Source organism: Pongo abelii, chromosome 10, assembly GCF_028885655.2.
Source record: "Pongo abelii isolate AG06213 chromosome 10, NHGRI_mPonAbe1-v2.0_pri, whole genome shotgun sequence".
NCBI classification, from domain to species: Eukaryota; Metazoa; Chordata; class Mammalia; order Primates; family Hominidae; genus Pongo; species Pongo abelii.
The window spans coordinates 50,781,856-50,807,285 of NC_071995.2; the positions used below are offsets into that span (position 1 = coordinate 50,781,856).

Genomic DNA, 25,430 nt, shown 5'->3' on the forward strand with positions numbered 1-25,430 from the left:
AATCTCTAGCCAAAGTCCTCACCAGTTCCTCCTTTGACTAACAATCTCCAACCCAGGAAGTGCGAACTACAGCATCTTTGGTAGAGGTGATTGGATTTACTCAAGAAAAAGCCCCATCTGAACTCCCCAAGCAGAAATCTTCATTAGAAAAAAAAAAAAAAAAAACAGCCAGGCTTGGTGGCTCATGCCTGTAATCCCAGCACTTTGGGAGGCCAAAGAGGGCAGATATGAGGTCAAGAGATCGAGACCATCCCCCCGCCATCTCCACTAAGAATACAAAAATTAGCTGGGCGTGGTGGTACACGCCTGTAGTTCCAGCTACTCGGGAGGCTGAGGCAGGAGAATCACTTGAACCCAGGAGGCGGAGGTTGCAGTGAGCTGAGATCACACCACTGCACTCCAGCCCAGTGACAGAGCAAGACTCTGTCTCAAAAAAAAAAAAAAAAAAAAGTAGAAGAAGAACATTAAAAAAACAGATTTAGGCTCGGTGCAGTGGCTCACACCTGTAATCCCAGCACTCTGAGAGACCAAGGCAGAAGGATCACTTGAAGCCAGGAGTTTGAGATCAGCCTGGGCAACATAGCAAGACACCCATCTCTACAAAAAATTTTAGAAGTTAACTGGATGTGGTGGTGCACGCCTGTAGTCCAGCTACTCAGGAGGCTGAGGCAGGAGGATTGCTTGAGCCTAGGAGTTCAAGGTTGCAGTGAGCCATGATTGCACCACTGCACCCTAGTGTGGGCAACAGAGCAAGACTCTGACTCTAAAAAACAACAAAAACTGCTGGGCGTGGTGGCTCATGCCTGTAATCCCAGCACTTTAGGAGGCCGAGGTAAGTGGATCACCTGAGGTCAGGAGTTTGCAACCAGCCTGACCAACATGGCAAAACCCCATCTCTACTAGAAATACAAAAATTAGCCAGGCATGGTGGTACACACCTGTAGTCTCAGCCACTCAGGAGGCTGAGGCAGAATTGCTTGAACCCGGGAGGTGGAGGTGGCAGTGAGCCAAGGTCGCACCACTTTACCTCAGCCTGGGCAACAGAGCGAGACTCCGTCTCAAAAAAAAAACCACAAAAAACAAAAAACAAACAAACAAAAAAACCAAAACAGAAATGAGGTTTACATGTTACAAGGCCCTGGAGAAGAGGAAAAAAAACCGTGTATAAAATACCACCTGGATAAAATAAGCCAAATACACAACTAAATAGGAGACCAGGCCAACAGGATGTCTTGGGAAGATGTCTTGAAGTAGGAGGGGCTTCTCCTGCAAAGGATTTGGCAAGACTAAGAGGGAGCAGGCATTCTAGATGAAGAGAATGATGAGTAACATGGGAAAGCCCAGTGTCCATTCCGGGCCAGGCAGAAGTTGAGGTGACAGATACAGTAGGAAAAGCAAGCTGAGGGCAGTTCATGCAGAGCTTTCAATGCTGGAGAGTAGGGCCTCGGAAAGAGATGTGATGACACGGTAAGAGCGCTCTTTCAGGAAGATTTATCCAGGAACTATGTGCTAGGTGGATGGGTGGAGATGAACTCAAGTGGGACAATTCCTGAAGCAGCCCAGTGGGGAAAGGAAAGTCATAGTTAGAGCAGAGTTCATGGGGACAGAGGAGAAGGGAAGGATAGGAACCCCTACTACCTTCTCCCTTGCTCACCAAGTCCCAGCCACAACAGTCTCCTTGGGCTGCAAACATGCCAGGCACCACCTCAGGGTCCTCGCCTGCCAAGAACACACTTTGCCTTTGCAACACTCTTCCCCAGATATCACTAGGCCTTGCTCTCACATCTCTACTTCCTTCACCTCTACTTCAGTCCCTCTGGCACTTGACCACTAAATATAAAATACAACTCTTACCCCATGGCGTATTCTCTAGCTCTCTGGCTTTCTGTTTCTCCATGGCACTTATCATCATCTGACCTATTATACATATGTATATATAATTATTATTATTATCTTTTTTTGGAGATGGAGTCTCACTCTGTCACCCAGGTTGGAGTGCAATGGCGTAATCTCGGCTCACTGCAACCTCTACCTCCCGGGTTCAAGCAATTCTCCTGCCTCAGCCTCCCAAGTACTGGGATAACAGGTGCCCACTACCACGCCTGGCTAATTTTTGTATTTTAGTAGAGATGGGGTTTCACCATGTTGGCCAGGCTGGTCTCAAACTCCTGACCTCAGGTGATCCACCCGCCTTGGCCTCCCAAAGTGTTGGGATTACAGGCATGAACCACCGTGCCCAGCCAACCTATTATATATTTGTTTGTCTGTTCATGCCCAATATAATGTAAGCTCCGTGAGGATACAGACTTTTTTTAGTTTGTCATTGTCTATTCAGTGCCTAGAACAGGGCACATGTTAGGGAGTCAATAAATGATTGGCTTGGTTTTGGATGGAGAGATTAATATGATACCAAGGGTTTGAGACTATGACTTGGAAGATAGTAGTACCATTAACAGCAATAGGGAAGCTGGAATAGAAAGATGAACCTTTCCACTTGAGACATGTTGAATGTGAAATGTGTAGGAGACAAACTGAAAACTCAGGACTAGTTCAGGGCAAACCCACAGGGCAGTGGAAGGCAGAATCCAAATCTCCAAAGAGTAAAAAAACTGAGGGAAAAACGTTTAATCAGAGGAGCAAGACTGAGTGTCAGGTCCAAAGGGCAATGTAAGGCCATAACTGGGAAAGTAAATTACTGGGTCAGAAGCTAATAAAGAAATGTCAATGTTGAATAGGAAATGTGTGAAGAAAAGGAGATACAGTCAAGCCATGAGAAAGAATCGTTAGAGCCGAGCACAGTGGCATATGCCTATTGTTCTAGCTACTTGGAAGGCTGAGGCTAGAGGATTGCTTGAACCCAGGAGCTCCAGCCTTGGCAACATAGCAAGACCCATTTTTTTTTTTTTTTTTTGGCAGTTTTTACATTTATTTAAACAGAAAACGTGCACATGAGCTGTCTACTCATTTTCTTCGCTGCGCAGCCTGGCATTGGGGTTGGTGACTCTGATGGCCAGTTGGGCAGCTCTTTCCACGATGGCTTTGCGGTTCTTGGAGGAAACATTGTGAGCGATCTCGGCACAGTAAGATTTGTTGCACATCAGCAGCACTTCCAGCTCCTTGACGTTGTGGACCAGGAACTTCTGGAAGCCACTGGGCAGCATGTGCTTTGTTTTTTTGTTGCTTCCATAACCAATGTTGGGCATCAACATCTGGCCCTTGAATCTTCTACGAACCCTGTTGTCAGTGCCTCTGGGTTTCCGCCGGTTACGCTTAATTTTGACATATTGGTCTGACTGGTGCCAGATGAACTTCTTGGTTCTCTTTTTGACAATCTTGGGCTTCACAAGGGGTCTGAGGGCGGCCATGATGCCGAGGAGGAGATGGCTGCCACCTCCGTAGGCAGCGCCAAGGAAGAGAGCCATCTTTTAAAAAAGAAAAGAAAAGGCCAGGTGTGGTGGCTCACGCCTGTAATCCCAGCACTTTGGGAGGCCAAGGCAGGCAGATCATGAGGTCAAGAGATCAAGACCATCCTGGCCGACAAGGTGAAACTCCATCTCTACTAAAAATACAAAAATTACCTGGGCGTACTGGCAGGCACCTGTAATCCCAGCTACTTGGGAGGCTGAGGCAAGAGAATCGCTTGAACCTGGGAGGCAGAGGTTGCAGTGAGCTGAGATTGTGCCACTGCACTCTAGCCTGGCGACAGAGCAAGACTCCATCTCAAAAAAAAAAAAAAAAAAAAAGAAAAAGGAAAGAAGGAGCCATTATGTCCCTAACAGTGTGCACTTATGCTGTCAGGGGACAGGTAGGACTGACAGCTTAAAGAACATTCTGAGGCTGGGCACGGTGGCTCATGCCTGTAATCCCAGCACTTTGGGAGGCCGAGGCAAGCAGATCACCTGAGATCAGGAGTTTGAGACCAGCCTGGTCAACATGGCAAAACCCTGTCTGTCTCTACTAAAAATACAAAAATTAGCCAGACACGGTGGTGGGCACCTGTAATGCCAGCTGCCTGGGGGAGGCTGAGGTTTGAGAATCACTTGAACCCAGGAGGTGGAGGTTATAGCAAGCCGAGATCATGCCACTGCACTCCAGCGTGGGGGATAGAGTGAGACTCTGTCTCAAAAAAAAAAAAAAAGAACATGCTAGGGCTACACTCCAGCATTTAAGCTAAAGCTAGAAATACATGGTTGAAAGGTTGAAGGCATTCACTGAGCTCACCAGGAGCTTTGACACAAAGATAGGGTCTTCGCCCCCATCTGAACAGGAGTGACAACAGAAGCTTTGGGAATTGATGAGTCACTAAGGAAAACAGTGCAGGGCACAAGTTGAAACTGGTGGCCCATGGGCTAAATTGGCCCCAGGTGTGCTTTATTTGGGCTACACAGGGTCGTGATTTTTTGAATTAACTATCCACTTTTAAATGTTGGACTATTTCACCAAAAAAAATCTATATATCTAGTTTATCTTGAAAAACTGGAAGATCTGGTAACGTTGGGCCCTATTTCACTTGACAATGAGAGTCAGGGTTGAGTTGTGACTGTCACCTTTAAAGAAAGTACATAGAGTAGGCTAGGCCACAGTGACAAAATATCAGCGACTTAACACAATGAAGATTTGTTTCTTGTTCAAGCAAAGTCCAGGGTGAATCAGGCAACTCTCCAGGGTAGCTTTCTTCCTTGCAATGACTCAGGGATCCAGGCTGCTGAATCAGGCAACTCTCCAGGGTAGCTTTCTTCCTTGCAATGACTCAGGGATCCAGGCTGCGCACATCTTAAGACTCTGCTATTCCAACTTACACTCTAGATGATCCCTTCAGGGAGCCGGAGCTGAAGGGCTGCTTTGTGGCTCTTACATGCTTCCAACACAAAGTGAAATGGTACTTGAACTAACCGTCCATTTGCCGAAACTAGTCCCAGGACCCTCATCAGGGGCCTGAGAAATGTGGGGCAGCTCATGGATATTGGGTGAGCAGTAAATGTCTCTGCCACATGGAACATGTGCTCTGCAGTTTGCCACATGCTTGCCAGGCTGCTTAAATCATTCACATTGTCTACCTGGCTCCTGGAGACACTGGCATTTGCAGCCTTTGGTACAAAAAGAGAGGAGTGCTGAGGAGAGAACCTTGTGGAATGCTACCAGGGAGCAGCCATCACAACAGAACCCTACACTAGCCCAGTGTTTCATGCCAAGGTTCTGTCTGTAAGTGACAGAACCTACCCCTGGGAGGTGACCTGGCTATATCTTTCCTATCTCCTGGTCACACTGCTGAGGGGGTGCCTGCTGCTTCTCCACAGAAGAAGATTCAAAATGTTCTTGTGTTACAACCTTTGCATATTTCAAATTCCTTATAGTCAAAAAGGTTCTTCTGAATTCTACCTACTTTCCTTCCTCCTATATTGCATTTCTTCTCTTTACTCTTGCTCTGCATAGCTCCTAAAGACTGAACTGGAGCAAAAACCTGCACACTAGGCTCTGGATAGTACCGGTTCCCATGTGAAATGTTCAGGAAGACCAATTTATGTGTTTTTCCTAAAAAGTGTTTGTTTGTTTGTTTATTTTGAGACGGAGTCTCGCTCTGTTGCCCAGGCTGGAGTGCAGTGGCGCGATCTCGGCTCATGGCAAGCTCCGCCTCCCGGGTTCACACCAGTCTCCTGCCTCAGCCTCTGGAGTAGCTGGGACTACAGGCGAGCACCACCACGCCCGGCTAATTTTTTGTATTTTTAGTAGAGACGGGGTTTCACTGTGTTAGCCAGGGTGGTCTCGATCTCCTGACCTCGTGATCCACCCGCTTCGGCCTCCCAAAGTGCTGGGATTACGGGCGTGAGCCACCGCGCCCGGCCTGTTTTAAATAATTTTATTTGTCCAACTGTTTTATTTTTTCACCTGTTTCTCCTTTTCTGCCTTTGTTTGAATTAAATATTGTTTAGAATTCCACATTATTTATTGAATTTTTTGCTATACGTCTTTTTTTTTTTTTTTTTTTTTGAAACGGAGTGTTGCTCTGTCACCAGGCTGGAGTGCAGTGGCATGAACTCGGCTCACTGCAATCCCTGCTTTCCGGGTTCAAGCGATTCCCCTGCCTCAGCCTCCCAAGTAGCTGGGACTACAAGCACGCACCACCACGCCCGGCTAATTTTTGTATTTTTAGTAGAGATGGGGTTTCATCATGTTGGCCAGGATGGTCTTGAACTCCCGACCTGTCTCGGCCTCCCAAAGTGCTGGGATTACAGGCATGAGCCACCGCGCCCAGTCAGCTATACCCCTTTACATTACTTTTTAAATTCTTGCTCTAGGGTTTAGAAAATACATCCATAACTTTTCACAGCCTAGGGTTAGGTTAGTATAGTACTTCTTCATGTGAAATATGAAAATCTTACAACCATTTTAGGTCCATTTACCACCAACTCCCACTATTTCCTCTTTTTTTTTTTTTTTTTGAGACGAGTCTAGCTCTTGTCGCCCAGGTTGGAATGCAATGGCACGATCTTGGCTCACTGCAAATGCTAGCTCCCAGGTTCAAGCGATTCTCCTGCCTGAACCTCTTGAGTAGCTGGGATTACAGGGACGCACCAGCACGTCTGGCTAATTTTTGCATTTTTAGTAGAGACAGGGTTTCACCATGTTGGCCAAGCTGCTCTGAACTCCTGACCTCAGGTGATCCATCCGCCTCGGCCTACCAAAGTGCTGGGATTACAGGCGTGAGCCACTGCGCCTGGCCCCACTATTTATTTATTTATTTATTTATTTAGAGACAGAGTCTCGCTCTGTCGCCCAGGTTGAAGTGAGATGGCGCGATCTCGGCTCACTGCAAGCTCCGCCTCCAGGGTTCACGCCATTCTCCTGCCTCAGCCCCCGGAGTAGCTGGGACTACAGGCACCCACCACCACACCCAGCCAATTTTTTGTATTTTTAGTAGAGACGGAGTTTCACCGTGTTAGCCAGGATGGTCTGGATCTCCTGACCTCGTGATCCACCTGCCTCGGCCTCCCAAAGTGCTGGGATTACAGGCGTGAGCCACCGCGCCCGAACTTATTTATTTATTTATTTATTTATTTATTTATTTATTTGAGATGGAGTCTTGCTCTGTCGCCCAGGCTGGTGTGCAGTGGTGCAATCTCAGCTCACTGCAACCTCCACCTCCCGGGTTCAAGGGATTTTCCAGCCTCAGCCTCCCGAGTAGCTGGGACTACAGGCGAGCATCACCATGCCTGGCTAATTTTTGTATTTTTTAGTAGAGATGGGGTTTCACCATATTGGCCAGGCTGGGCTCGAACTCCTAACCTCATGATCCGCCCACCTTGGCCTCCTAAAGTGCTGGGATTACAGGCGTGAGCCACCGAACCCGGCCTTCTTTTTAATTAATTTATTTTTTAACTTATTATTATTATTTTTTTGAGATGGAGTCTTACTCTGTCACCCAGGCTGGAGTGCAGTGGAGGAATCTCGGCTCACTGCAACCTCCACCTGCTGGGTTCAAGCGATTCTCCTGCCTCAGCCTCCTGAGTAACTGGAATTACAGGTGCCCGCCACCACGCCTGGCCAATTTTTGTATTTTTTCAGTAGAGAAGGGGTTTCGCCATGTTGGTCAGGCTAGTCTAGAACTCCTAACCTCGTGATCCGCCCACCTTGGCCTCCCAAAGTGCTGGGATTACAGGTGTGAGCCACCGCGCCCAGCCTTCTTTTCATTCGTTTGTTTATTTATTTTTGAGACAGGGTCTTGCTGTCACCCAGGTTGGAGTGCAGTGGCAATCACAGCTCAGTGCAACCTCGACCTCCCGGGCTCAAGTGACCCACCCACCTCAGCTTCCTGAGGAGCTGGGACTACAGGCACACACCACTATGCCCAGCTAATTTTTTTTTTTTTTTTTTTTTGTAGAAATGGGGTTTCACCATGTTGCTCATGGCTGGTCTCCAACGCCTGGGCTCAAGGGATCATCCTGCCTCGGCCTTCCAAAGTGTTGGGATTATAGGCATGAGCCACCACACCTGGCCCAGTTCCCACTATGTTTTAGCTATAGTTGTATGCATTACATTTAAATACATTATAATTCCCCAAGACCATGTTCTAATATTTGCTTTTGGCAGTCAAGTGTATTTCAAATAAATTAAGAGGGGCAGGGCATTGTGGTTCATGCCTCTGTAATCCCAACACTTTGGGAGGCCGAGACAAGAGAACTGCTTGAGGCCAGGGGTTCGAGACCAGCCTGGGCAACATAGTGAAATCCCAGTCTCTACCAAAAACATATAAAAAATAAAAATAAGCTGAGTGTGGTGGCACACACCTGTAGTCCCAGCTGCCTGGGGGGCTGAGGTAGGAGGATTGCTTGAGCACAGAGATTTAAGGCCACTGCACTCCAGCCTGGGTGACAGAATAAGACCTTGTCTCTTAAAAAAAGACACACAGGGCCAAGCGCAGTGGCTCACACCTGTAATCCCAGCACTTTGGGAGGCCAAGGCTTGATCACTCGAGGTCAGGAGTTCGTGACCAGCCTGGCCAACATGGTGAAACCCCATCTCTACTAAAAATAATCTGGGCGTGGTGGTGTGTGCCTGTAATCCCAGCTACTCAGGAGGCTGAGGCAGAAGAATCGCTTGAACCTGGGAAATGGAGATTGTGGTGAGCCAAGATCGCGCCACTGCACTCCAGTCTGGATGACAGAATGAGCTTACAACTCAAAAAAAAAAAAAAAAAAAAAAAAAAAGACCCACAGAAAAGCAAATATGTGTATTACAGTTTTTTTTGTTTGTTTTTTTTTTAAACAGAGTTTCACTCTTGTTGCCCAGGCTGGAATGCAATGGCGCGATCTTGGCTCACTGCAACCTCTGTCTCCTGGGTTCGAAGCAATCCTCCTGTCTCAGCCTCCTGAGTAGCTGGGATTACGGGCGCCTGCCACTACACCCGGCTAACTGTATTTTTAGTAGAGATGGGGTTTCTCCATGTTGGTCAGGCTGGTCTTGAACTCCTGACCTCAGGTGATCCACCCGCCTTGGCCTCCTAAAGTGTTGAGATTACAGGAGTGAGCCACTGCGCCCAGCCTATAGTATTTTTAATAAATAAATCATAAATAAAAATAATTTTTAAAAAGAAATTAAGACGAAAATATGCCTTTTACACTTACCTGGTAACCTACTGTATAAATACTCTGTATTCCTTCCTAAATATATGCATTTCCCTCTGGTATCATTTCCCCTTAGTTTGAAGAACTTCCCTTAGTTTGGCTGTAACACAGTTCTTTCTTATTTTTTATTTTTTTGAGACAGAGTCTCATTCTGTTGCCCAGGCTTGAGTGCAGTGGCGTGATCTTAGCTCACTGCAACCTCTGCCTCCCAGGTTCAAGTGATTCTCATGCCTCAGCCTCCTGAGTAGCTGGGACTACAGGTGACACTCAGCTAATTTTTTGTATTTTCAGTAGGGACGGGGTTGCCTGTTGCCCAGGCTGGTCTCAAACTCCTGAGCCCAGACGGTCTGCCCAACTCGGCCTCCCAAAGTGGTAGGATTACAGGCGTTAGCCACCTTGCCCAGCTGGCTTAAATACAGTCTATTGGCAATGAATTCTTAGTTTTCTTGTATCTGAATATGTGTTTTTTTGCCTACATTTTTTTAAAAACAGCTTTGAGATACAGTTAACACACCAAACAATCCACCCATTTAAAGTATACAATTGGCCGGGTGTGGTGGCTCATGCCTGTAATCCCAGCACTTTGGGAGGCTGAGGCAGACGGATCACCTGAGATCAGTTCGAGACCAGCCTGGCCAACAAGGTGAAACCCTGTCTCTACTAAAAATACAAAAATTAGCTAGGCGTGGTGAGGGAGGCTGAGGCAGAAGAATCACTTGAACCCAGAAGGTGGAGGTTGCAGTGAGTCAAGATCGCACCATTGCACTCCAGCCTGGGCAACAAGAGTGAAACTTCATCTCAAAAATAAATAAATAAAAATAAAAATAAAATACACAAGTGGTTTTTAGTATGTTCACAGAGTGATGCAGCTATCATTACAATCAATTTTAGAGTATTTTCATTACCCTGAAGAAAAACCGATACCCTTTAGCAGTTACCACTCCCCTGCAGTTACCACTTCTTCCATCCTCCCAACCTTAGACAGCCACTAATCCACTTTCTGTGTCTAGGAATTTATCCATTTCTTCTAGATTTCCGAAATTATTGACACATAGTTGCTCACAGTAGCCACTAATGATCATTTGAATTCCTGCAGTACTGGTTGTAATGTCTCCTTTTTCATTTCTGATTTTATTTAGGTTTTCACATTTTTTTTCTTAGTCTGGCTAAAGGTTTCTCAATCTTGTTCACCTTTTCAAAAAAACTTTTTGTTTTGTTGATCTTTTGTATTGTTTTCTTCATTTCAATTTCATTTATCTCTACTCTGATATTTACTATTTCTTTTCTTTTTTTTTTTTTTTTTTTTTTTTTTTTGACTGAATCTCACTCTGTCGCCCAGGCTGGAGTGCAGTGGCGCAATCTCCGCTCACTGCAACCTCTGCCTCCTGGGTTCAAGCGATTCTTCTGCCTCAGCCTCCCAAGTAGCTGGGACTACAGGTGCCCACCACCACGCCCAGCTAATTTTTTGTATTTTTAGTAGAGACGGGGTTTCACCATGTTGGGTCTCATCACATTGGCCAGGATGGTCTTGAACCCCCAACCTCGTGATCCATCTGCCTCGGCCTCCCAAAGTGCTGGGATTACAGGAGTGAGCCACCGTGCCTGGCCAGCTATACCTAATTACATTACTTTTTAAATTCTTGCTCTAGGGCTTAGAAAACACATCCATAACTTTTCACAGCCTAGGGATAGGTTAATATTCTACTTCTTCATGTATAATATGAAAACCTTACAACCATTTTAGGCCCATTTACCACCAACTCCCACTATTTCCTTTTTTTTGAGATGGAGTCTTGCTCTTGTCGCCCAGGCTGGAATGGCATGATCTTGGCTCACTGCAACCTCTAGCTCCCAGGTTCAAGCGATTCTCCTGCCTCAGCCTCCTAAGTAGCTGGGATTACAGGCATGCACCAGCACGCCTGGCTAATTTTTGTATTTTTAGTAGAGACGGGGTTTCACCATGTTGGCCAGGCTGTTCCGAACTCGTGACCTCAGGTGATCCATCCGCCTCGGCCTACCAAAGTGCTGGGATTACAGGCATAAGCCACTGCACCCAGCCTCACTATTTCTTTTTATTTATGTATTTATGTATTTATTTATTTGAGATGGAGTCTCGCCCTGTCACCCAGGCTGGAGTGCAGTGACGCGATCTTGGCTCACTGCAACCTCCACCTCCCCGTTCAAGCGATTCTCCTGCCTCAGCGTCCCCCATAGCTGGGATTATAGGCATGCGCCACCACGCCCAGCTAATTTATTTATTTTTTTTTTTTTTTGAGACTGAGTCTCACTCTGTCACCCAGGCTGGAGTGCAATGGCCCACTCTCAGCTCACTGCAACCTCCGCCTCCCAGGTTCAAGCAATTCTCCTGCCTCAGCCTCCTGAGTAGCTGGGATTACAGGTGCGCGCCACCACACCCAGCTAATTTTTGTATTTTTAGTAGAGACGGGGTTTTGCCCTGTTGGCCTGGATGGTCTCGAACTCCTGAGCTTGTGATGTGCCCACCTCGGCCTCCCAAAGTTCTGGGATTACAGGTGTGAGCCACCGCACCCAGCCAACTTTCTAGTTCTTTAAGATGCATTGTTAGGTTGTTTATTTGAAGTTTTTCTTCTTTTTTTGGTGTAGGTGCTTATAGCTATAAACTTCCCTCTTAGTACTGCTTTCACTGTATCCCATAGGTTTTGGTATTTCATGTTTCCATTATTATTTGTTGCAATAAATTTTTCAGTTTCCTTCTTAATTTCTTCATTTTGCCACTGGCCATTCAATAGCATATTGGGTAATTTCTGTGTGTCTGTATAGTTTCCACAATTTCTCTTGTTATTGACTTCTAGTTTTATTCCATTGTGGTCAGAGAAGATGCTTGATATTATTTCAATTTTTTGAATGTTTTAAGACTTGTTGGCCAGACACAGTGGCTCACACCTGTAATCCCAGCATTTTGGGAGGCCGAGGCGGGCAGATCACAAGGTCAGGAGATCGAGACCATCCCAGCTAACACGGTGAAACCCCATCTCTCCTGAAAATACAAAAAAAAATTAGCCAGGCATGGTGGCGGGCACCTGTAGTCACAGCTACTTGGGAGGCTGAGGCAGGAGAATGGCGTGAACCCAGGAGGCAGATCCTGCAGTGACCCGAGATCACATCACTGCACTCCAGCCTGGGCAACAGAGTGAGACTCCATCTCAAAAAAAAAAAAAAAAAAAAAAGGACTTGTTTTGTAACTTAACATACGTTCTATCCTTGAGAATGATCCATGTGCTGAAGGAAAGAATGTGTATTCTGCAGCCATTTGATGAAATGTTCTGTAAATACCTATTAGGTCCATTTGGTCTATAATGCAGATTAACTCTGATGTTTCTTTGTTGATTTTCTGTCTGCAAGATCTGTCCAATGCTAAAAGTGGAGTGTTGAAGTCTCCAGCTATTATTGTACTGGGGTCTATCTCTTTCTTTAGGTATTATAATATTTGCTTTATATATCTGGTTGCTCTAGTGTTGGGTGTGTATATAGTTACAATTGTTATATCCTCTTGCTGAATTGACCATTATCATTATATCATGACCTTCTTTGTCTCTTTCAGTTTTTGTCTTTAAATCTATTTCGTTGGCTGGGCATGGTGGTTCACGCCTGTAACCCCAGCACTTTGGGAGGCCAGGGTGGGTGGATCTCTTGAGGTCAGGAGTTTGAGACCAGCCTGGCCAACATGGTAAGACCCCATCTCTAGCAAAAATACAAAAATTAGCTGGGCATGGTGGCAGGAGCCTATAATCCCAGATACTTGGGAGGCTGAGGTGCAAGAATTGCTTGAACCTGGGAGGTGGAGGTTGCAGTGAGCCGAGATCATGCCATTGCACTCCAGCCTGGGCGACAGAGCAAGACTCCTTCTCAAAAAAATAAAAATAAAAATAAAAATAATAAAAAATTTAAAAAGAAATCTATTTTGTCTGATATAAGTATAGCTAGTCCCAGCCAGGCCCCGTGGCTCATGCCTGTAATCCCAGCACTTTGGGAGGCTGAGGTGGGTGGATCACCTGAGGCCAGGAGTTTGAGACCAGCCTGGCCAACATGTTGACACCTTGTCTCTACTAAAAATGCAAAGATTAGCCAGTTGTGGTGGTCTCCGCCTGTAGTCTCAGCTACTCGGGAAGCTGAGGCAGGAGAACTGCTTGAACCCAGGAGGTGGAGGTTGCAGTGAGCTGAGATCACACCAGTGCACTCCAGCCTGGGTGACAGTGCAGGACTCCATCTCAAAAAAAAAAAAAAAAAGTATAGCTAGTTCTGTACTTTTTTGGTTTCCATTGGCATCGAATATATTTTTCCATCCCTGTATTTTCTGTCTATGTGTGTCTATAGGTGAAGTGTGTTTCTTGTCGGCAACAGATCATTGGGTCTTGCTTTTTAATCCATTCATCCACTGTAGGTCTTTTTATTGAAAAGTAAGGTCTTATTCCTGCCATTTTGTTATTTGTTTTCTGGTTGTTTTGTGGTCTTCTCTTCCTTCTTTCCTTTTTCCTGTCTTCCTTTTAGTGAAGGTGATTTTTTTTTTTTTTTGAGACTGAGTCTTGCTCTGTCGCCCAGGCTGGAGTGCAGTGGCGCAATCTCAGCTCACTGCAAGCTCCACCTCCCGAGTTCACACCATTCTCCTGCCTCAGCCTCCCGAGTAGCTGGGACTACAGGCACCTGCCAACACACCCAGCTATTTTTTTTTTTTTTTTTTGTATTTTTAGTAGAGATGGGGTTTCACCATGTTAGCCAGGATGGTCTCCATCTCCTGATCTCGTGATCCACCCGCCTCGGCCTCCCAAAGTGCTGGGATTACAGGCATGAGCCACCGCGCCCGGCCTTAGTGAAGGAGATTTTCTCTGGTGGTATGATTTAATTTCTCACTTTTTATTTTTTGTGTATCCATTATATGTTTTTTGATTTAAGGTTACCATGAGGTTCGCAAACAATACCTTATAACCCATTATCTTAAGCTGATAATAACACTGCTTGCATAAACAAACAAGCAAAAAGAAAACTAATAAAAACTCTACACTTTATCCCTCTGCTTTTTAGATTTTTGTTGTTTCTTTTGTTGTTGTTGTTGTTTTTGTTTGTTTTTGTTTTCAGACAGAGTCTCAGTCTGTTTCCCAGACTGGATTCCAATGGTGTGATCATAGCTCACTGCAGCCTCCAACTCCTGGCCCCCTGCAATCCACCAGCCTCAGCATCCCAAGTAGCTAGAACTATAGGAACACACCACTGCACCCAGCTTTTTTTTTTTTTTTTTTTTTTTGAGACAAGAGTCTTGCTCTGTCACCCGGACTGGAGTGCAATGGTGCCGTCTCGGCTCACTGCAACCTCTGCCTCCCAGGTTCAAGCGATTCTCCTGCTTTAGCCTACTGAGTAGCTGGGACTACAGGTGCGTGCCATCACACCCAGCTAATTTTTGTATTTTTTCAGTTGAGACAGAGTTTCACTATGTTGGCCAGGCTGGTCTCAAACTCCTGAGCTCAGGAAATCCGCCCGCCTCGGCCTCCCAAAGTGCTGGGATTACAAGTGTGAGCCACCGTGCCCGGCCCACTGCACCCAGCTTTAAGTGACTGAAAATTTTTGAATTGACTATACCAACTGTCAGCAAGTATGTGGAGCAACTAGAATTCTCACACATTGTTAGTAGGAATGTCAAACAACATAGAGACTTTGTATTCTTACAAAATCAAACATACACTTAACTACTGGACTAGAGCAATCCTCCCACCTCAGCCTTATGAGTAGTTGGAACTATATGTTGCCACCAGATTTCTTATCTTTTCATTCATTACAAGTATATTTTACTTTACTTCAATGAGCACAGTTATAATAGCTGCATTAAAGTCCTTGTCTGATAATTTCAGCATTGGTGTTATCTTGGGGTTGACCTCTGATGTCTTGTCCCTTGAGAATGGGTCACATTTTCCACATTCTTCATATGTTGAATAATTTTGATTGTATCCTGGACATGGTGGGTTTTTTGTTCGTTTGTTTTTTGTTTTTTTTGAGATGGAGTCTCACTCTGTCGCCTGGGCTGGAGTGCAGTGGTGCGATCTCAGCTCACTGCAACCTCTGCCTCCCAGGTTCAAGTGATCCTCCTTGCCTCAGCCTCCCAAGTAGCTGGGATTACAGGTGCGCCCACCACCATGCCCAGCTAATTTTTTTGTATCGTTAATAGAGACGGGGTTTCACTATGTTGGCCAGACTGGTCTCAAACGCCTGACCTCATGATCCACCCGCCTCGGCCTCCCAAAGTGCTGGGATTACAGGCATGAGCCACCATGCCTGGCCCATATCCTGGACATTGTGAATGTTACACTGTAGAGACTCTACATTCTGTTTTATCCTTTTGTGGTTATATCCTCCCAAAGATGTCCAAATCTAAATCCGTGGAACTTTTGAATATGTCATGTTACATGGCCAAGGGGAATTAAGGGTGTAAATGGAACTAAGTTTGCTAACCAGATTTTTTTTTTTTTTTTTGAGATGGAGTCTTGCTCTGTCACCCAGGCTGGAGTGCAGTGGCGCAATCTCAGCTCACTGCAACCTCTGCCTCCTGGGTTCAAGCAACTCGCATGCCTCAGCATCCGTAGCTGGGATTACAGGCACCTGCCACCACACCAGGCTAATTTTTGTATTTTTAGTAGAGATGGGGTTTCGCCATGTTGGCCAGGCTGGTCTCAAGCTCCTGACCTCAGGCAACGCGCCCACCTTTGCCTCCCAAAGTGTAGGGATTACAGGCGTGAGCCACCGCACCTGGCCTGCTAACCAGATGATTTTAAGATAGGGAGATTGGCTGGGTGCAGTGGCTCATGCCTGTAATCCCAGCATTTTGGAAGGCCAAAGTGGGCGCATCTCCTGAGGTCAGGAGTTCGAGACCAGCCTGCCCAACATGGCAAAATCCCGTCTCTACTAAAAATACAAATATTAGCCAGGCGTGGTGGCAGGCACCTGTAATCCCAGCTACTCGGGAGGCTGAGGCAGGAGAATTGCTTGAACCCAGGAGGTGGAGGTTGCAGTGAGCCGAGATCGCACCATTGCACTTCAGCCTGGGTGACAAAGTGAGACTTCGTCTCAAAAAAAAAAAAAAAAAAGATTATACTGGATTATCCAAGTGAGCCTGATGTATCACAGAGGTCCTTAAAAGTGAAAGAGGGAAAAGCAGAAGAAAAGAGTCAAAGTGATTCAGTGTAAGAAAGATTCAAACCTATGTTGCTGCCTTTGAATATGGAGGAAGGGGACCATGAGTCAAGGAACGTAGGCAGTCTATAAAAGCTGGAAAAGGCAAAAAACAAAACAAAACAAAAACCTTAGATTTTCCCCTAAAGCCTCCAGAAGGAACACAGTGTTTTTGGTTTTTTTTGTTTTGTTTTTTTTGAGACGAAGTTTCACTCTTGTTGCCCAGGGTAGAGTCCAGTGGCATGATATCAGCTCACTGCAACCTCCACCTCCCAGTTTCAAGTGATTCTCCTGCCTCAGCCTCCCAAGTAGCTGGGATTAGAGGCGCATGCACCACCACATCCGGCTAATTTTGTATTTTTAGTAGAGATTGGGTTTCTGCATGTTGGTCAGACTGGTCTCGAACTCCCGACCTCAGGTGATCCGCCCATTCTTGGCCTCCCAAAGTGCTGGGATTTCAGGTACGAGCCACGGCGTCTGGCCGAAGGAACACAGTCTGTCAACACCTTTATTTTAGCCCGGTGAAACCCATTTCAGACTCTGACCTCCAGAGTTGTAAAAGAATAAATCTATGTTGTGTTAAGCCACTAAATTTCTGTTCATTTATTACTTCAAGAACAGGAAACTAATATGCCCTCCAAAGATGTTGATGGTTTTGTTTTAGCAGGATATTAAATTGGTTAGACTCAAACTACAAACTCACTCACTTGAAATAGATAGCAGCTGGGATCTCAGTTCAAGTCTTTATTATTGTTTTCCTTAGCTGAACTGTTTGTATGCTGCTCTATGCATGCATGGTTCAAGGACCAGCTAGATTTGGGCAGAGTCTGAACACAGAACTCTGGCTCTCTTCTGTACAAGATTCCCCCCTCACTTTCTGGTAGCTGAGAATGTCTTGGTCAATGCCTTTCTCATGACACAGATGTGACACAAACTTCAGCCCCCGACATCCCACTATTCCACCCCAGTTCAGCACCTGCTTTCAAGTTTCAACTCCCCTCCAAAACTGCTTGCCTTTGTGCATTCTCCACAGCTTTCAGATAATTGTGGGTTTTCTCTTTTTATTTTTGTCCAGAGATTATCATTATCTATGACAGGATTGATCTGCTGGGAACTTATTTACCAAACCAGAAACAGAACCCATACATAATATTCATATATATTTAAAATTAACCTCACACATTCGAAACTCAGCAATAAAAATATTTTATTCTGCAGAAATACACATCTTTAAAGTAGTGATATATTTTGCTTGGATTGTGGGGAGAGAAAACAGAAAACAATAATATACCCATTATTTTAGCTTCCTAACCTTAACAAAATAGAAGTGAGTGGAATAGGCCAGGCGCACTGGCTCACGCCTGTAATCCCAGAACTTTGGGAGGCTGAGGCAGGCAGATTGCCTGAGCTCAGGAGTTCAAGACCAGACTGGGCAACATGATGAAACCTCATCTCTACTAAAATACAAAAAATTGGCTGGGCGTGGCGGTGTGCGCCTGTAGTCCCAGCTACTCACGAGGCTGAGGCAGGAGAACTGCTTGAACCTGGGAGGCAGAGGTTGCAGTGAGCCGAGATTGCACCACTGCACTCCAGCCTGGTGACAGAGCAAGACTACATCTCAAAAAAAAAAAAAATTTCCTCACCTAGCATAATGTCCCTCCAGGTTCATCCATGCTGTCAAAAATGGCAGGATTTTTTTTCCTTTTTTTTGAGATGGAGTCTCACTCTGTCGTCCAGGGTGGAGTACAGTGGCTTGAACTTCGTTCACTGTAACCTCCGCCTCCCGGGTCAAGCAATTCTCCTGCCTCAGCCTCCCAAATAGTTGGGATTACAGGTGCCTGCCACCACACCTGGCTAATTTTTGTGTTTTATTTATTTTTTTTTTTTTGAGACGTAGTTTTGCTCTTGTTGCCCAGGGTGGAGTGCAATGGTGCTATCTCAGCTCACCACAACCTCCACCTCCCAAGTTCAAGCCATTCTCCTGCCTCAGCCTCCTGAGTAGCTGGGATTACAGGCATGCGCCACCACATCTGGCTACTTTTGTGTTTTTAGTAGAGACGTGGTTTCTCCATGATGAGGCTTCACCATGTTGGCCAGGCTGGTCTCGAACTCCTGACCTCAAGTGATCCACCCAACTCGGCCTCCCAAAGTGCTGGGATTACAGGCGTGAGCCTCCACGCCTGGTTGGTACTTCTTGTTTCTGAATCTTGCTGTCATTACCTAAAAATGAGATTAATCTCATCAACCTTATAGGGCCACTGTGAAGACTAAATAAGCTAGTTCATTAAGTGTCATAACATTGGGATATTTTAAACGCTCAGTAACTAGGAGTCTCTCCCTACCCAATACATCCCTATTTTATTTGGCTTTTCTCTGAACCTTTTGAAATCTACTGCGTCCAATGGTCAACTTAATTCTTTTTTTTTTTTTTTTTGACGGAGTCTCGCTCTGTTGCCCAGGCTGGAGTGCAGTGGCACAGTCCCGGCTCACTGCAAGCTCCGCCTCCCGGGTTCACGCCATTCTCCTGCCTCAGCCTCCCGAGTAGCTGGGACTACAGGCGCCCGCCACTACGCCCGGCTAATTTTTTGTATTTTTAGTAGAGACGGGGTTTCATCGTGTTAGCCAGGATGGTCTCAATCTCCTGACCTTGTGATCTGCCCGCCTCGGCCTCCCAAAGTGCTGGGATTACAGGCGTGAGCCACCGTGCCCGGCCTGGTCAACTTAATTCTTAAGTTAATGGTCTTAATTCTCAGATTTCATTCCATTTTAATGATCCAAACCAGAAAAAATACAGAATCTCATGCTTCATCTCAGTCCTACTGAATTGGAATCTGACTTAAAAGTTAAAAGTCAAAAGGTGATTGGTAAACATTAAAATCTGAGAAGCACTGGACTAGTATATATCACAAACAGAGCAGGGCCAAAACAGAGCCCACACACCCTCTCCAAACCTGTTCTACCCAGGCTTTACCATCTAAGTAAAAGGCATCGCCCAGCAGCTCATGCCAAAATCTTAGGCGTTATCTTCGATAACTATTATAGTTATTTAGGCAAAAGTGCCTACAGCCCATGAAAAGCAACAACCATTTTTTTCTCTAGGGATAGGGTCTGTTTCGCTCTGTTGTCCAGGCTGGAGTGTAATGGTGTGATTATAGCTCACTGCAGCCTCAAACTCTATCCTGAAGCAATCCTTCCACCTCAGCCTCCCTAGTCGTTAGGGTTACAGGCAGGAGCCACAGCTCCTAGCTAGCAACAACTTTTTTTTTTTTTTTTTTTTAAAGACAGAGTCTCGCTCTGTCACCCAGGCTGGAGTGCAGTGGCATGACCTCAGCTCACTGCAACCTCTGCCTACTGGGCTCAAGCGATTCTCCTGCCTCAGCCTCCCTGAGTAGCTGGGATTACAGGCGTGAGCACTTAGGGAGGCCGAGACGGGCGGATCACGAGGTCAGGAGATTGAGACCATCCTAGCCAACATGGCGAAACCCTGTCTCTACTAAAATACAAAAATTAGCCATGGCACGTGCCTGTAGTTCCAGCTACTCAGGAGGCTGAGGCAGGCGAATAGCTTGAACCCGGGAGGCGGAGGTTGCAGTGAGCCGAGATAGCACCACTGCACTCTAGCCTGGTGAGACAGCAAGACTCTGTCTCAAAAAAAAAAAATTGTATTTTTAGTAGAGACAGGGTTTCACCATGTTGACCTGGCTGGTCTTGAACTCCTGATCTCAGGTGATCTGCTAGCCTCAGCCTCCCAAAGTGCAGGTGTGAGCCACCACACCCAGCAGAGCAACAACCCTTTATTTGGACCTTCTCTTCCATTATTGTGTTACCAGAAAGGGGTCCAGATCCAGGCCCTAAGAGAGGGTTCTTGGACCTCATGCAAGAAAGAATTCTGCGCAAGTCCATAAAGTGAAAGTAAGTTCATTCGGAAAGCAAAGGAATAAAAGAATTGGCCAGGCGTGGTGGCTCACACCCATAATCCCAACACTTTGGGTGGTTGGGGCAGGAGGATCACTTGAGCTCAGGAGTTCAAGACCAGCCTGGGCAACATAGGGAAACCCCATTTCTACAAAAAAATACAAAAATCAGCTGGGCATGATGGCACGTGCCTGTGGTCTGAGCTTCTCGGGAGGCTGAGGTAGGAAGACCGCTTTAGCCCAGGAGGTGGAGGTTGCAGTGAGCCATGATCTCGCCACTACACTCCAGCCTGGGTAACAAAGTGAGACCCTATCTCAAAAAAAAAAAAAAAAAAAGAAAGAAAAATGAATAAAAGAATGGCTACTCCATAGGCAGAGAGCAGCAGCATGGGCTGCTTGACTAAGAATACTTACCGTTATTTCTTGATTATATGGGAAACAAGGGGTGGATTATTCATGTTTTTCCCGGGAAGAGGAGGGCGATTCCCAAACTGAGGGTTCCTCCCCCTTCCTCACATTGCCATGGCATCTGTAAACTCTCAAGACCTGGTGGGAGTATCTTTTACTATGCTAATGCATTATATTTAGCATATAATGAGCAGTGAGGAGAGGTCAATTTAGTCACCATCTTGGTTTTGATGGGATTTGGCTGGCTTCTTTACTGCATGCTGTTTTATCAGCAAGGTCTTTGTGACCTATAACTTGTGTTGACCTCCTATCTCATCCTGTGATTAAGAATGCCTAACCTTCTGGGAATGCAGCCCAGTAGGTCTCAGACTTATTTTACCCAGCCCTATTCAAGGAGTTGCTCTGGTTCAAACACCTCTGACAATTGCACTCTCCATTCAGTAGCCTGAGTAATCTCTTTTTTTCTAATTAACGCATGACTTACATAAAGTACACAAATCTTAAGTATTCACAAATCTTAAGTATACGACTTCTAGATATACACCCATGTAACCACCACTCACATCAGGATACTAAGTAATCCTTTTTAAAATTTTATTTCAACTCATGACATTTCTCTGCTTTAAATCATTCCACACTTTCCCAATCCCCTCGAGATAAAATCCAAACCCCTCCTAAACCTGGTTACACAGCCTCACATGATCCAGCCCCTATCTCTCAAGATTAATCCTGTACCACTCTTCCCTCCCCTGCCCTCACCATATTGCAGCAATCCCAACTGCGCATCCTGTCTTCTCCTAAACCTCTTCAAAAGACATTCCCAGGGCTGGCAGCTTGTAATTTAGACCTCCGTCTGAATGTCACTTCCTCAGAGGTCTCCTCTGACAGGCAATCTAAAGTTGCACCTAATAACTTATGACACCACCTTGTTTTAATTACTCACAGAATACTTGTTGTAATATTTTATTTATTAGTTGCTTATTATCTGTCCTTCCCCCACTAGAATATAACCTTTTTTGGGAGAGTTCTATTCCATGTTGTACCCACAAGTGTCTGTGCCTGGCACACGGTGGGAAACAAAAATTTTCATTTAATGAATGAAATGTAACATCAGCTAGGGGAAGCATGAATAGCCCTAGTCTCAGAAATGCCAAAGGCCTAAATTGGACTAAACCTAGTCAGTAAATTGGACCATTAAATGAGGTAAAAGCCCATGGCAATTAAGTGTTCAGCATTTGTTACCTTCTTATTCCGCCTAAACATGCCTCATTAAAACCATTCTTACACAAGACGTTCGATTTGTTTTGCCTTTACAAAAAGTAATTTGAAAACAAACAGTGGCTGATGCCTGTAATCCCGGCACTGTGGGAGACCTCGGAGGGAGGAATGCTTGAGTCCAGGAGTTCGAGACCACCCCAGGCGACACAGGGATACACACCGCCCCCTCAAGCCCGCCACTCCGTCTCCACACAAAGACTTTTTTTTAATTAGCTGGTCCTGGAGGCACTCGCCCGTGGTCCCAGCTACTCGGGAGGCTGAGGTGGAAGAACTGCTTGAGCCCCGGAGGTTGAAGCTGCAGTGAGCCGAGATCGCGCCACTGCACTCCAGCTTGGGAGACAGGGCGAGACCCCGTCTCAAAAAATAAAAATAAATAAAAATAAAATCAGTGATTTCTGATGTGGCTTTTAACAACTAGGCCGGGCGCGGTGGCTCACGCCTATAATCCAGCACTTTGGGAGGCCGAGGCGGGTGGACAGCCTGAGGCCAGGAGTTCAAGACCAGCATGGCTAATATGGTGAAATATCCCGTTTCTACTAAAAATACAAAAAACTAGCAGCGAATGGTAGTGGGCGCCTGTAATCCCAGCTACCTCGGAGGGTGAGGCAGGTGAATCGCCTGAACCCGAGAGGCGGGGGTTGCAGTGAGGCGAGGTCGCGCGCGCCATTGCACTCCAGCCCGGACAACAAGAGCGAAACTCCGTCTCAAAAAAGTACATTAAACTCAGACTCTTCCCTTTCAGAACATCCATTTCGCCACACCCATCACCGGCTCCGTGCAGAGTAAGCGGAACTAGCAGCGAAGCCCCGCCCTTCCCGCCACTCTTCCGGCAGGAAGTCTGTGCGTCAGGAGGCCAGCCAGGACTCAGCTGAAGCCCCGCGCTCGCGTGTAGCCCTACGTAAAGCGTGAGGGGTTTCGCGACAAGCCACGCCCCACCCCTTTGGCCACATGTCGCACATGTCTTCCCGTCGGACGCCGTGCCACCTCGCCACGCAGCTTTACGAACCTAGAGCAGCGCCGCCCCACCTCCTGTCTCCGTCCTCACCTCCCCGCCCCCTCCCAGCTTCGCGTCTCATAGCTCGACGCGCCCGCTATAATCACGTGATTGCCTCATCCGGGTCTTTTGCGTTCTCTTTCCCTCTCCCAACATGGCGGCCTCAGGTGAGCGAGCAGCCGAGCGCGGCCAAGGACTGGGCTCTGAAACCCCCCTCCGAGCGTGATCCACTGATTTCCTGAAGTCGGGGAATTGCTGGCGCCGGTTCCTTTCTGAATTGAGGGCTGCGGCAGGCTGGCGGCGTGGCCATGTTAGGTTACCGCCTCGGGATGTTTGGGGGGAGGGGAAGGTGTCCTTCCCCTCCCCCTCACACTCTTTTCACCCTTTCTGCGCGAGATTGGAATAGGCAGTAATGGTGGACTCTGGCCTGAATTGGAGAAGGAGGCGCAGAAAAGTGTGCGGGTGGTGCGAGGCCTTTTCGTAGACGTGAAGCACCGTGCCCGCGTGAAGGCGTGGAGGAAGGAAGGAGGCGGTTGCTGCGCGGACGAGTGCACATTAGACTACGTTTCCAAGGCGCGAGGCTGTAGCGGACCGGAGTCGGGGGCAGGGGAATAAGTGTTGTGGGGGGAGCAGTTGGAACGCGACGCGAGTCAGTGGAGGGGCGAGGGAAGGCAGCGGTGCGCGTGCGCGGTAGGAGACACGAGGGTAGTAGAGACGGGCGCGCCTTCAATGCGTGCGCTAGAACCCAGATGGGAAGCTTTTTAACGCGCCTGTGTTGGGCTCTTTTTATGTCCTTTTAGGTTGTGTCTTCCCTTTCTAGAGTGTGGCCCTGTGCCTGTATTCTTCCAAGGGTGTGTGTGTTAGGCTTGGAGGTTGGGGCTATTGGCGTTCGATGGGGGTGGGGAACCTAGTGTACTGCGCACACGTGTTGGAGAAGCACGGGTGTGCACCTCGATTTCCTTCTAGGCTTTTTTCTCATACTCAATTGGAGGCATTTTTTACTCAGCGCAGCTATATGCCAGGATCAGGTTTCTCTTCTGGCGCTTCCATGTTGGTTGAATTTGGATAGATCCAATGGTAGATTTCAGCTTTTTTTTTTTTAAGGTAAGTGTACAACTACCAGCAGGTACTTTTAAAATAGTGCTTACTAGTGGCTGGAGTCGCTTACTTCTTTAGACAACCTTGGAGGGGAATATCAGTGCCTTGCGAGTCTAATTACATTTCTAATGGGCTTATAAGAGCAGTGATGACCCAACATCTTGTAGCATTGATTTTAGTTTGGGGAATATAGTTTGTTTTCTCTGGCATGACCTTGCATTCTTCAAAACATTATTTGAACTATCTCTGGGTGCTCATTTCTTACCTAGTAATTCATCATCTCTATTACAAAGAAGCTAAGGGTTATGGTTGGCTTTGGAAAATGTTGAGAAATTTGAGGTGCATTTGAACATCTTTCATTGGTGTAACGCTTGACACTTGACCAAGCACTTTTGTACATGTTGTCTCGTTCCATCCTGAGGTACTGCAGAGAGCTAGTGGTATTTCCCAGCTGAGGAATATTATTTAAGACCACACTGCTCTCAGCTGGCAGAGCAAGGTCATAATCTTTGAGACTCCTTAGCAACTTAAAAGTATCAAGGTGTCATCATCAGTTTAGGATGCTGCCCGAAAGCATCTGAAGTTTACAAAAATGTTCATATTTTTTTCTCCAGTGGGCTAGTAAAAGTCCTAAATATATTTTAAACTAACCATTGCTTAAAGTACTTACTTGGTCTGGATTTGCCACCTTAACAATTTAGTATCGTAATTTAGTGAAGAAAATCTGCGTTTTCTTAACTTTTGTGTAATTTTTAGAGGCGGAAGATATGACAACAATTCATGTCCTTCGTTTTACCTAGTTGAGGGAAATCCAGACTGATAAAAGGGATTTACTCTGACGTCCCGTTCTCTTGTTCTTCCGTATTTACTCTACCCCCTTGAAAACCCTCATCTCCTTTAATTCACTTCAGTAAATCTTTTTAGCTGGTACTGGTATCTGAGCACAAATCACATCTTTCAGTCTGTTCTTGAGGAATCTGGGGTTTATCGGATTATTTCCCCGCTCCTGTTTCCAGTCACATTGGCTTTGTGAAGTAACCAGTATTCCCTGATGTGGGAAATGGATGTTATGTATTCTGCGTGAAGATACATAAAACAACTTCATACGCCTCTTTTACTGTTAAATGAGACCAAAAAATTCTTTGCAGCAATACCAGTTTCCAGTGTGATCCATTATTGACCTTCAAGAACTAAGGTAGGTCTCAAAACTAACTATAGAATGAGGATAGTTTGAATTCCTAGAAACTTGATACATTGAGCCAGTACACTTAATTCCTTGCTTTGCTTCTTAAAAATAATTCTTACAGGCCGGGCGCGGTGGCTTACGCCTGTAATCCCAGCACTTTGGGAGGCCGAGGCGGGCGGATCACTAGGTCAGGAGTTGGAGACCAACCTGACCAACATGGTGAAACTCTGCCTCTA

At 46.2% G+C, this 25,430-nt stretch overlaps 2 protein-coding genes across 3 annotated transcripts in view; one reads left to right on the forward strand and one right to left on the reverse strand.

Annotated features, from left to right (window-relative positions):
• Positions 1–2,893: 2,893 nt before the first annotated feature.
• On the reverse strand, positions 2,894–3,413 carry LOC100431550 (large ribosomal subunit protein eL32-like). Its single transcript, XM_054527973.1, has one exon. It carries the CDS (start codon positions 3,363–3,365, stop codon positions 2,958–2,960), a length of 408 nt encoding a protein of 135 aa, XP_054383948.1. The 5' UTR covers positions 3,366–3,413; the 3' UTR covers positions 2,894–2,957.
• A 19,313-nt stretch (positions 3,414–22,726) lies between these two features.
• EIF4B (eukaryotic translation initiation factor 4B) overlaps positions 22,727–25,430 on the forward strand; it is a 38,926-nt gene continuing 36,222 nt past the window's right edge. Inside the window, exon 1 of one of the 2 annotated variants that reach the window (XM_024256789.3) lies at positions 22,727–23,077. In XM_024256789.3, coding sequence (XP_024112557.1) covers positions 23,065–23,077 — 13 coding nt within the window. In that variant the 5' untranslated portion in view covers positions 22,727–23,064. The remainder of the gene's footprint in view (positions 23,078–25,430) is intronic. The other variant, XM_024256788.3, reaches the window with a different exon arrangement.

Coding starts and splice junctions, on each gene's coding strand:
- LOC100431550 (XM_054527973.1), bottom strand. CDS start 3,365: ATGGCCGCCCTCAGACCCCTTGTGAAGCCCAAGATTGTCAAAAAGAGA.